This window comes from Apus apus, chromosome 2, assembly GCF_020740795.1.
Source record: "Apus apus isolate bApuApu2 chromosome 2, bApuApu2.pri.cur, whole genome shotgun sequence".
Classification (NCBI taxonomy): Eukaryota; Metazoa; Chordata; class Aves; order Apodiformes; family Apodidae; genus Apus; species Apus apus.
In genome coordinates this window covers 123,512,705-123,525,839 of record NC_067283.1, presented here as the reverse complement: position 1 = coordinate 123,525,839, position 13,135 = coordinate 123,512,705, and the positions used below count along the sequence as shown (strand labels likewise).

Genomic DNA, 13,135 nt, shown 5'->3' with positions numbered 1-13,135 from the left:
AAATTCAGTGTCCTTAAGAAACTATAGTACCTTAGTACTTTACATTCAGTAACATACTTACCTTTAAAATACTTGTGTGGTAGAGAGATATTTTTATCCCATGGCAGAGAAAGAGGACAAGCTTGTTTACTCATTAAATAGAAAGTGCATTTTCATTTCAGAATTAGAGGTTTTCAAGGGTTGTTTTAAACTCACAAGAAAGTAATTCCAATTGGTTTGTAAATACACACAATCTGTGTTTGACATTCCACTGATCCAATGGTAAATGTGCTTCAGATTGTTTCCCCAAAAATGGATTTGAACAAATCACCCGTTTTCCAAAACTTTGGAAGGAATTCTCTGTACTTACTTTCTTACTTATCTTACCAATATATCCATAAGAATGGTTTCAGAAAAGCCTTCCTTCTGTGAATGTACAGCTGGGAAAAATCTGTACTTTCTCATTCTTTCTTACTTTCTTCTGCTCTTTTTTTTCTTCTGTTTTTTTTTTTTCTGTTTTTTTTTTCCCCTTTCTCCTTTTTTTTTAATCTAGCAAATTTTTGTCTCCCTGCACAGATTCTGATTAAGTTTTTTGTTGTTGTTGTTGTTTTGTTGTTGTTGTTTTGTTGTTGTTGTTTTGCATTAAGGACTCAGCAAGAGTTGAAGGGGGGAGAATATGCTCTACACATGTAGACAAACCATGAAATTGTAAAAGTTTTTCTTCAAATCCTTACTACATCAATATTTTAGGAACCAGCATAGAACATACATATTTTTTTTACCCCCTACAGAGAGGGAAGAAAACTTACAATTTTATAAAATTATTATGGAATAGAATAACTTGTGGGTATTTAATTATGGAAAGTTGTATTTACTGCTCTGAAAATGTTGGCTGAAAACTTTATTTTACTATGTTGCCAGCATGTTTTTATTGTCAGAGTTCAAAACAGAGTTCAGTTCCTAGCGGAGCTTGTGGCAATCAGTGCTGAGTGTATATGTTGCTCTTTTTTTATTTGAGGTGGGATTTTGCCTTGTGTTAAAGTTAGCTAATTGCTGCACTGTTTTCATTCTCGTGGGGAAAACAAAAAGAGTCAACTACATCTAAAGAAGCCCCAAATTGTTCTTCATAGAGAACCTTTTCAGTCACAATGTGTATTTCATGCTGTAGTTGGGGAGTCTAGACATTCTGAAAAGTAGATTTTCAAAAAACTCATTTGGTAGTTTTATGAGACAATTTCTAGACACATTTTCCATTTATTTTTTTCTTGAAAGGTACTGTGTTCTGTGTGCATCTGTAACTGATTTTAACTTTTTATTTGTATCAATTGCACTTTGGATAACACTTTAAAAGAGATCAGTAAGTGCCTCATCAGTATCTCATATGCTGTTAAAGTAGTTGTGAAGTTCAGTAAATGTTTCTGGATGCTTAATTGCCATTGCAAATCTGGCCCCTTTTTCTTGCCAGAAGTTTCTATATTCCAATAGGAAAAACTTTCAATAGAATTGTTCAGTATTTTATTTTGAGAGTGAATATGCTTTTACCTTAAGTATATAATAAGTTACTTTTCTCAAGAACCAGGATTTTGATCTTTAACTGTATTTCCCAAAACCTGGAGAAGTACCACAGCTTGAAAAATAAATGTAATCTAGATAAAATTCTTTGTTAGCAGAAGGGTGAAAGACGTACAGCAGAAAAGTTGAGGATTTACAGGTTTCAATTACTAAAATGTCCTTTGAAACTAAATTACAAAGCTAACTGTATGGTTTTTTTGTTTTGTTGTGGTTTTTTTTAGGCTGAAAGACATATCAACACTGTTGGAAAAGCAACATGACCTCATTAAATTGATTATCCAAAAAATGGAGATAGTGTCAGAGGCTGAGGATGAAGACAGCAATGATTTATTTCAGCACAAGTTTAGGAAAAGGCAGTTAGAGCACAAGAATAGTAAATGGGATACGGTGTTAAAAGCTGTTAAAACAAATGTGCCTAACCCAAGCACAGAAAAGAACAATGCCTTATTCTAGACATGGCTATGACATCACATTGTATTACCATTTTGGTTTACTTTAGGGTCACTTCTCTTATTGTCTGTGCATAATGTTAATGTGATACATCATGTATTCAAGTGTAAAAAAAGGCCAGATCCGAGAAAAGGATGCAGGTGCTCAAAACAGTGTTTAAGGAGACTTCAGATGTCTGCATCCAAAACTGTGATCCTAAGAGTGGCTGGCTAATCAGGAAAGTGCCTAATTCACCGAATGCCAACATTGCTGTCCTGGCAGTTCCTAAGGCTTCTGTCGAGATCTGCTCCTGGGTTTGGCCCTGATACTCTTAGGTCTGTACTTAATTACATTATTTTCTGTTACAAATATTTTTAGAATTTCCAAATTTTTAGAAATTCAGACTCTAATTATTTAGTATTCAGGTATTTTAAGAGACCCAATGGGCTTCAAGTAAGAAACTAACCTGACAGATTGCATTGGAGGTTTTGCTGAGTAAGGACTGCAGGATCAGGCCTGAAAGGTAAGAAATAAAAAGGTCATGACAATGTAAAGTAAGGGAAGGACAGTTTTCTTTTGTAGGTAACTATATGCAGTTCTCAGCAAGATCATTTGTACTAGCATGCATATAGCAACTATAGAATGACATGTTAAATATTAGTCATTTACAACTTGCTGTCCTTATACTGCTACTGTGATTTTTGCCTTCCTGATAACATAAAAATTGACCTCGCTACTTTCATCTGCACTTTTGTTTTATTATTTATTTACTGGATATTAAGTGCATCATGTAATATACACTAATATGTCAAGTGTGGAAATGAACATGAATGAAACTGTGTTTAAGTAACTGCGTATATTTGTTTCAAAACAGTGCTAATAAACTAATGATGACTATGTGTGGTTGCATTGCTATGTGGTCTGCTTTTGAATTCAGACATTTTCTACAAAAATTCTTCATGTCAAGAACTATTATGATTCCAGTTTATTTAAAAGGTAGCCACCAGAAAGTAATTCACTCTTCACAGAACTTGTACAGTCTTTAGAAAACATGGGAAGATGCATCATAAATTAGCAAGACTAAGGCCTTAAAACTGCCACGGATGCCGTGCTGTTCAGTAGGGAAAATGCTGTTTCACTTGGCTGCTTTACTCCAGCCTTGAGACTTAAAATCCTGGCCCAGTAAAGCAGCCAAGTGAGCAGCAAAGCCACTGGTTTTGCTTATTCTACTGTACTTACTAAGGTGAACAGTTGCTTAATGTCAAATGGTGGATGGCATCTGTAGAGATTTAGGAAGCCGTTGGAGTTTGTTTTTCTGCACTAGCAAGATTCATTAAATCTTGTGGCATTAATCCATGCCAGTGGTAACTAAAGATGTTTGCTGCCGAAACTGAAGTTCTATTCTGGATTTACCTCACAGACTCTGCATAAGCATTGTGTATTTAAGTGTGACTGTAGTAGTTCAGTTAAGTAACAGCTTGAGGCAGAAAAGAAGCACTTGGCTACTCCATTAATACAGTAAACTGGAGGCATGGATGTACACATTGATGTGTGAATGTGTCCACAAACATACTCCTGGGTGCCCCAGAGGCCCCATCCTTAAGTCTGCCTCTGGATCACATTCTGACTGCTGCTAAGATCTGGTGTGAACCATCACACAGCCAGGTGGAAGGAAGTGTGGTACATAGTGGAGCATAACAGCTTCTCCAGCTTTCTCTGGACAAGTAGAGGATGAGGAACCTGTGCAATGAAGCTCACTGCATCAGCCCTGCAGCCTGCAGGAGGAGCAGCTGTGGGCTCTGCTTCAGGACCAAGTCTGGTATGAAACAGGGAGAGAACTGGTAAGCAGGGTCAGAATCAAGAAAGTAAAATTGAAAGTAACTCTACTCGTTGAAGTTGCATTGTGGCCCCTAAACTCAGATCTATTCCTATGAATCAGCTCCTTGGATTTCCTAAGCTACTGTGCATTTGCAGCTCCCTCTCTCAGTGGGAACATGAATTTCCAGGTTCTCGGGATGGCACCAAACGTGAAAATGTAAATTTTTGGTTCTTCAAGCCAGAAAAGTCACTTTAAGTTCCTGACAATCTGTACCATTAACACTAGATGGCAGTGAGTGATAACATTTTTTAAGTCTGTTGGGCTCAAATGCCTAGTTTTAAGTGAAGAGCAACAGCAGTAGGGTTACAACTGAAGCAAAGTAGTCAGCATTTATAGTTTTAAAGTTTAAGGCTTTCAGGCCTCTTTAAACAGAACTCTGAGACCTTTACACACATCAGTGTCTTAGGATAGAAATTCAACTGACAAATTTTGAGAAACGTTCCAAAGCTGACCCTAATGCCACTGCATAGTTTGCCAGTGTGGAGCACGATTTGATGGTGGGTGTTAGGAAATCTCCAGGTCACTAAGTGGTTTTGTTTTATTTTGTGACTTACCTGTAGCAGTTTCACAGCCTGTTAAAATTCTTAGCAATGGCTTTTCCACAAATCAGAGTGACTTGACAGCTTAGACATGCTATGTGGATCTAAATCCAGTACTGGCACACTATTAGGAAGCCAATGTGCATCATGGCATACAGAAGTGATTTTGGTAACGGAAACACTTCTGACAAGCTCCATGGTGTGTCAAAATGCTATTTATAAAGGTAAATGCATCCATACACTTACTATATTGTAAAAGCCATTCTTGAAGTTTGCCTGTAATATTTTTAACTCTGGATTTAAGGAAAAATTACCAAATAATAATTCACTGGGTAGTTTGTACACAAATAGGTAATTGAATAGATACTAGAATTTATGATATGTTGGTTTTGGTAGTTGCTCCTGGGTTTGGACTGCATTCTCAGGCTACCAAGGCCATCAAGATAGATTGGCAGATAAATGGTCATTTTCAATCTGGTGACAATAGGACTGTGCAAACCAAGGGTGGTAAAAAAGTTGCTGGTGGTTGGGATATGGTTGGTCCTGCACAGAATCAAAATTGGTCAATCCCAGGCAGAAAACTTAGAAGTTAAAAAAATGTATTTCCTGCAGTGTAAGGTAAGAGAGGCAGGGCTAGAGCCTGGCTTTTAAGCTGCACAAAGCAGCAGTTCTCAGCAGATAAAGAAACCACAGTGAATAGAAAAAAGTTAAACTTCCTGTATGCCAGTTATCATGCAAACAAAAAACAATTTTGATCAACAGCTTTTATATGGAAAGACAGAAGGTATTTTATAATTATCTAACATTACACCATTGAATTATTTAACTTTCTGTGGAAATCATCAGATTGCGATTATTTAATTGCTATGTGATAGAAATATCTAATAGAGTCTAAGTAAAAGAAGTGTAAAGCTTAAGAAACTTAATACGCGTAGTATCAGTTTGACAGCAAATCGGTTATGTTTGCAAAGAATTGTGTAGGCTGAAGTGAAGATACTGGGCCATTTCAGCAATCTCAAGATGCAATCCCATTAGACGCTTCCATAAATGTTCACTGAAAGTGTCATCACATGAATTTTTAAAATCATACATGGGAATTAACATGGCTAAATTAAACTGAAACTAATTTTCTGGCTGTGAATATAACATCCACAAACGTGATGGGTGTGCCTCTGTATCCAGTCGTTAATCTGTATGGAAATACCACCTGTTCTTCAGTCAAGGTACAGTCAGTTCTGTAGGCATATGTGGATACCATTTCTCTCTCTTAAGATTGTGTATCAAGTATTTCTGATAGTGAGGGTAAATATTCCATCTTATCTCCTGCTGCTCAGCAGCTCTGGCAATGTTTTCTCCTCAAAGTGAACAGCAGCGTGGGTCCAGGCCATGGCACCATCTCCTTCCACCAAACCAGGGTGTCCCCAAGAGTTCTTGCTAGGAGGGTGTATTTGTGACTCACCTGTGTGACACACAGGCAGGGAACAATTTGGGACAAGAAATGTCATTACTGTATCATTTGGCTGTCTGAAAGAAGTTGGTGATCCTTTGCTAAAACCAAATGTCCAGAGGCCTGGCTTTCTAGTGAACACAATTGGCTCTTGCTAAGGAGGACTAACTAGCAAAATACTTTTCTCAAGTGAATTAAAATCAGCTAGAGCAATAAAATGCTTCCTTACAAGAAAACCTGAAACTCCAGCAATGATAAAACTTGGTTTAGAAGTCAGGATGGGAAATAATGCAAGTGATGAGAAGCAATGCATCTGACATTGTTTCACGATTGGGAATCACAGCTTAGAAAGCAAAGTTTAAAGCTACTCATTTCAGAAATGAGTAATATTATTCCTATTTATTATTATTTATCCAGTGAGATGACTGCATTCTAAAATCAATCGGCAGCAGGAAACTGGACATTTAGAAAAACAAAGTTAAAACAGTCCAGTAGCTTGGAGAAAAACGAAGGGTGAGAAACTGGGATAACACTGACGTTTAGTGTGATCACACTAAAAAGGACTGAAAGGCCCAAAACCCCATTGGCCCAGCCTGAGTACAACAGTGGTTCACACAGGAATGCCAGATTCAGTTGAATTCAGCCATTTGGGATCAAGAACAGGTAGAATCAAGTTAATTTAAACTTTTAAAACTGGAAAGCATGCTTCTCAATTCAGTCCTGATGATAAGCCCTGGAGCTGGCAATGTTTGCAGGAATGATTCCGCAAGGCAGTGTAAAAGTGATGCTGTGATAGATAGTTATAATGGACTTCAGTTTCTCACCACTTGAGCTGACTCTCTCCCTGCAGATTCAAATTTTAACATTTATTGGCATTTTTTCATAGCCTGTGAGATAATTACACTTACATTAAAGTAATCACAGATAAAAGTTACCACTGGCACTGTTACTGTGTTTTGAGGAAAGGAGCATGTGTATATCAAAAGAATTGGTCTGCCTCATTTCAGCTGGAAGGTTGTGTCCACACCTGTGCATGAAGAACTGAAGCATAGTGGCTTCACTCTAATGAAGGGAAGGGATTCTCAGGGCAAGGGAGAACGACACTTTCCTAGGCTGAAATAGTTTGTGTAAAAATTGCATTGGGCGTTTGAGAACCAGAGAAACCAGTTTGCATTAGAACCGATCAGCCTCCAAACGCAGTTTTAACACTACAGCACTGCTCCCTCAGGAGCTCGCATTGCTCTGAGCCCTACACTGTGATGAGCCTCTTCCTTCTCTGCTTCTGCGGCCACTTTCAGCTGTCTTCAGTGCCCACCACTGTGTAGCTACAAGAACAAAAGTGCTAAACACAGCTGGGTAAGTCCTTTAAGCACCCAAACTCAAAGGAAAAAGACTTGGATTAATGGTCTCAACTTGAATAGAATACTCAGTGAAGCCACTGTCACCTTTATTTTGTTGTCCAGAGAGCAAGGTGACTATAAGTAATGGATGGATGGATGGATGGATGGATGGATGGATGGATGGATGGATGGATTGATACATATAGATATATATGTAGATATTTAGATATATAACTCCAGTTTTCTCTAGTAGGAGGTAGGAGGCATGGACAAAGAGGTCAAGAAAGATCAGCGTGAGTAGTGAGGGCAAGATGAGGAGAAGGAGGTACAAATACATACAAGGTATATCTGACCCAGCCTGGGGGCTGTAGCCAATTGTTTTCTACATTGTAAAGCTTCTTAAGCTTGACTTTCTTAGTGAAAGAAAAGACAACGAGTGCTGGGAGAATTAAGGATGGAACTAATAGACTACAATGAGGATGGTGAGTCACCAGGGAGCTTTGTTTGTTTTCCAACACAGCCAAAAAGCATCATCCACTTATCTGAATAAACACAACAATGCACAAGTTATTCCTGAGGAACTCATAAAACATGTATTAATGACTCTAGAGATAAACAATAGAATCCTAGCTCCAGCACGCATATTTTCTGAGGTACAAGTCTGTTTTTTAGTGCCTACAATCCTACTTTATAAAGTAGGCTTTGAATAAAGACCAAATGATTGGTAAAACGCTTACTCTTGAATTATGAAATCAAGAAATGATACATTTTTAGGTGGATTTAATTCCTCTTCGGCTTTAAAAATAGTTAAAACATCTAGCTAGAGGAAAAATAAGAGGAGCTGAAGAAAATAAACATCACTTAGGCTTGGATATTTGGTTTACTTTATAATACATCTAAATAGCTAGAGTCATGAAATGCTAAATGCTTCAATGAGACTAAAGCAAAATTAAAGCAGGGTTGGTCGTTTTTAAATTCAGCAGCCAAAATTCTTTTGTGTCATCCCAACTCTTGATCTGCCCTAATGTGCACATTTAAATAGTACTGCATTGGATGACAGCAGATAAGGGAGAATGAATACTCCCATTTCTTCTGGCCTTAGCAACTGATTTTCATGAAATCTCAGTTTCTCTGGGGTGATTTTTCTTCCAGGAATCTCACCCATGGGAGGCAATTCTTGTTCAGCCACACTGATTGCCACACCACTGTGATGGGACTCAAGCCCTGACCCAACCCAGAGAACCTGCTCCCAGCCATTTCCCTGCACCCCCACAGTGTGGGCTGTATTGCTGCTCTGCTGTTCTACTGAAACAGAAAGAGATAGCCTGGGGGTAGTTTACTGCAGACACTCCATTTCTGGGCTACTTCGGGGTCTTTTTTGCAGTGAGTCTTCCCTACTTTCCTGGCACATTCATTCTTCACATTTCCGAGAAACATTTGGACAACGCCCTCAGGGACATGGTGTGAACTTTGGGGTTGTCCTGTTCTGGGACAGGAGTTGGACTTGGTGACCCAGGCTGTCTGAGGAGGTGGTTGAGCCACCATCCCTGGAAACATCTAAAAAGACAGTTGTGGTGCCAGGGGACAGGGTTTAGTGGTGAATGTGGCAGAGTTAGGGTAGTGGTTGGACTCAATGATCTTGAAGGTCTTTTCCAACCAGAATGATCCTGTGATGCTGTAGAAAATGCTTGAAGTGCCTTGTGAGTCAGGTGACAATCCTGGTCCCTCCTTGGGGACAAACCTGGGTGTTCACACCTTACTTCAGGTATAGTATTCCCAGCCTAATGAAACTTTGGAAATGCCTCAAAGAGTCATGCTAACCTCCTAGCAAATTATGCCAGTTTTCAGAGCATGTGTGGGATTCCTGAACGTATCCCAAGGAGAACCTCCAGAGATGTTTTTCCCTGTGTTACACAAAGCCCCGAGTGCATTCTTAGCTGAAGGGGCAGCAAGCATGTACTTCTCACAAAGAATGAGCAGAATATATGGTCCCTTGCTGCTCAAAATACAGCAGGTATCTCTTTACTGCCAGGACCTCCGTGCTAGCACAGCCCTTGTTTCTTGGTTTCTATCAGCAAGATCATTTTCCCAGGGAAGCAAGATAGAGTGATCGAGGTTGTGGCAGCATTACTGCTGTAATTAGTGGCATCCATCTTATGCTAACACTCTGGTATCCATCATTTCAGTTGGTTGGACTCCTTCTGGGGGCAGCTGGGAGTTTTGCTCAGTTTTTGGCAGCAGTGACACAACCCAAGCTATTCCAATGGCTGGATACCTGTGGTGGCACCTGGACATTGCTGCTCTCCCTGGGCATTTCCCTAGCATGCACCAGCAGCAAGCAGGTCATCCAGCATAAGCAGAAGACACTGGGCTCTGAAGAACAACTGGTGCCACAAAAGGGGACCCCTGGACTTCCCTGGCTCTGCTCACAGGGTACATTTGGCAGAGCAGCAGCAGGGAAAACCAAACAACAGGTGCTGCAGCACCAATTATATATTCCAGGATGAAAATAAACTCCAAAAGCAGTGTTGGCCCAGGTGGCTGCTGCAGAAACAGAACTTTTACCAGCTGTTTGCCTTTCACTGGTTCAGTGGCCCATGATCTTCCTGCAATACACCCTCAGGATGTTTATAAGAAGAAGAATATGTATTACTGTGGTATTGTTATCAAAATTAGAAGATTTTTTTCAAGATCACCTTCCACACAAGAACCAGTGACTGGCAAGAAATGTGAAGCAAGTGGCACAAGTGCTGCAATGTGTGTGGTCTTTCCCAAATTAAAGCCACGTGACAGTTTCTGAGAGGTTTTCAGAGTCACAGAGCCTTGTGAATGTCCCTTCTGTAATGTCACAGCACTTGTAGCACAGCTTGCAACCACAGGAGCAAAGGGATGGTGTAGCTGTCCTCAAAGCTGCTCATGACTCTTCATTCTCTCCTCACATTTGTGCTCTTTGGCTGATTAATAACTGCATAAAAACAATAGCATTATAACAACTATAGCAGCAAGTCCCATGAACAATTGAAAGCAAAGCTCTATTTATACTTCAGAAAGCTTGAAGTCAGCTTCCAGGGGTGGCTCATTGTAGGCAGAAACTTGAAGATGATTCAAGCATAGTCAATACAATGGACAGGCTAAAGGAGAGCAAGTCCCAATTGAGAAGGACATAACAGCACAGTAACCTGTTTTTCATAACCCTTACATTAATTCAGCTAATAGCACAGACTAAGAATTGCCTTAATTTCTTTCTCTGCTATTTTGCCCCTGGCCAAGGCTCCAGGCAGCTAAAAGGTCCCCAGGCCTCACACAGATCAGTGACAACCAACAAAGAGACTCCTTGCTGTGCTCACAGGGAGTGTCAGACATGAACATTCACCTGCAGATGGTTAAAGCAGGCTCCAGGAGGGACAACTGACCCTTCCTGCAGACACAGCAGGGTGGGGTAAGCAGCCAGTGAACCGTGAGGCTGAGTTACTTCATGAGAGCACTGACTGGACTGCCAGCCCTCCTCCCACCCCTGCTGCATCAGCCCCTAACATGCTGGAGGGTCTTTGCTAACTGCTGAAACTGACCCTTAATAAATTGCCATTTCTTGGGTGAATTTGCCCTAACCACAAATTCCGGCTGCTTAGGTGATGCCTGGCTGTGTAAAACATCATCTGTTCCATGCCCAGCTCTCCTACCCACACTGTTTTGGTGTGATGATCTCTAGAGGCAGTTAAAACCACCTTGACTATTTCTCTGTCACTGTGGGTCACAGCTATGGCTATTTTTTATTTCCTAGCAGTGACAGTCTTTTTGTTTACTATTTTTCTCCTTTTCCCATTTAACAAAAAAAAGACAAACACATTTTCTCTCTTTATATAAGGATTTCACCAAATACAATAAAAGACCCCCCTACTACAACCCAAGAATAAGACAATACCAGTGATCTTGGGATGCTTTTCTTCCTATCTCGATGTTCAGTAGAAATGTAAGCTGGGTATCTGCTGGAGGAGACAGTAGGAATAGACTCTTCCTTCTTAGTGAAAAAAAAAAAAAGTATATCTAAATTTCAGTTAATCAGAATACATCTATTGTGTGCTTAATTGTATCATGGCAATTTCTTGAGACCACTGCTTTCAACTGCTTGATACAAGCAAGGAAACATCAGCACATGTTCAATGGGCTGATTTAAAATACTGTTTTTACAGAAAGAATTTTTTTCTTGATTCATCAAAACATAAATCACTCACAAGGAAATCAGAATTTAATAAATAAATAAACTAGGAATTTTGCAAACTTTTTTTTTGTTTTAAATCCAAGTGGTAATCATTAGGTTTAATTGATGTTCATTTTGAAATTTTAGGGGTTTTGTAAAAAAAATATATATACTGAAAATGTTGCATAATGATCACAATTAAGTATCAGAATTAACCATGCCATGGTTTTAATTTAAAAGTTTTTAACCATCAGCTTGGTTAAAAAAAAGAAATGGCTTTTATTTTGCGTTGAGATGTTTAATTTCTAGTCTGGATCTGGCCTGTCAGATATATTTTTTAAACCTGCAACATGTCATAGGGAGGGATATTGTGCCGACTCAGCTCTAGCTGCAGCCTTTTCTGGGTGCTCCCAAGTTATCCATCACTGTGGGTGACTGCGCTTGGGACCCCTGGAGCTGACAATCCAAACGCCACCTCTCAGGTCCATGGGGCAGAGCTGTGTTCGCCTCTCTGGACAGCCTGGGGAAGGTGGAGTCAAACAGTTTGTACTTTCCTGCTCAAACAAATGAGTGAAGATGCAAAGATAAGGCAGCAACCCAGCTCTCCGGAGCACCATCTTAAGCCTTTGCTCCTCCGGCCAATGTTTTAGCATGATGGTATCAGGGAAACCAGATTGAGAAAACTCTGTTTTATTCTTCCTGCCAGCTCTCAGTTAACCTCTGAGCCCTTTGGATTAGCAATATAGTGAAGATGTGTGTCTTGTACATTGCTTGCTGACTTCCAAGTCACTCTTTAATGCTGCTTTCTGGGAAAGCAAGCAGCAAGGACCGACTTTAGAGGAGAATCACAGTTTGATGGATGTGGGAGGTTTTTGTGTTTGGAAAGAAGTGATCCAATTTTCTTCTGATTACTTTTTTGTACATGTGCCCAGAGTTGTGGCTACAGGCCCACTTAGAGCTAATTAATACATACATTTGAGACTCTGGATGTTTTCAAGGCAAATTTAACCTGCCCAACTGTGCACTACTGAGGCCATGGCACGGTGGGGCTCACTAGCTACACACTTCTTTGTAAACAAGGCATGGAGGAGATGGCACTTTCCCTCTTCATTACCAGCTCCAAGCCCTGACCCTGACACTAATTTTAGATCCAGAGAAGGGTGCCAGCATTAGAAAAATCTTTTGTTTGGAGCCCATTGGTGCCTCTGCCTCACGTGTCTTCCTTGCTTCCTTCCAGGTCTTCTCCAGTTGCTCTCTGAGCCATGCTCCCTCTCTGCTGGACCTTGGCCCCACTCTCCCCCCTCACACCCACCCTGCAGGCAACTGTCCCGAGGTGTGACACCCTGCCCTCTCCTGCCTTTGTCAGAGAGCCTAGGGAGCTATTAAAACACTGTTATAAATCACAGTTATTAGCCAAGTGACTCATAGCACTGAGAAGGAATCTCCAATCTCCCAAGTGCTCCGTGTCTCGCACAGAGAGCACTAGGATGTTCACAAGCCTTTATGGTTCCCTTATCTTGCATTTCCAACAGCAAAACCTGACCTGTGTTTTACTCGTGCTGTTTATATATCTAATCAAAGTGGGTCAGGAAATGTGGAAGACAGCACCAGGGCTGCCTGAGAAACATAATATTTGTCAGAGAGCATTAACTCAGCCTCTCTCTTTCAAGGAATGATAGATGAAGTGCGCCTGAAACTCTGTTTAGATTATGTGAAGTAATGCACTGGTGGTTACATTCATCCTAAGCAAAT

At 40.3% G+C, this 13,135-nt stretch overlaps 1 protein-coding gene across 1 annotated transcript in view; it reads left to right on the top strand.

The window, feature by feature from the left end:
• Positions 1-2,876, top strand: part of TRPA1 (transient receptor potential cation channel subfamily A member 1) — a 33,978-nt gene extending 31,102 nt beyond the window's left edge. Inside the window, exon 27 of the mRNA XM_051610882.1 lies at positions 1,773-2,876. Coding sequence (XP_051466842.1) covers positions 1,773-2,004 — 232 coding nt within the window. The 3' untranslated portion in view covers positions 2,005-2,876. The remainder of the gene's footprint in view (positions 1-1,772) is intronic.
• Positions 2,877-13,135: the final 10,259 nt, after the last annotated feature.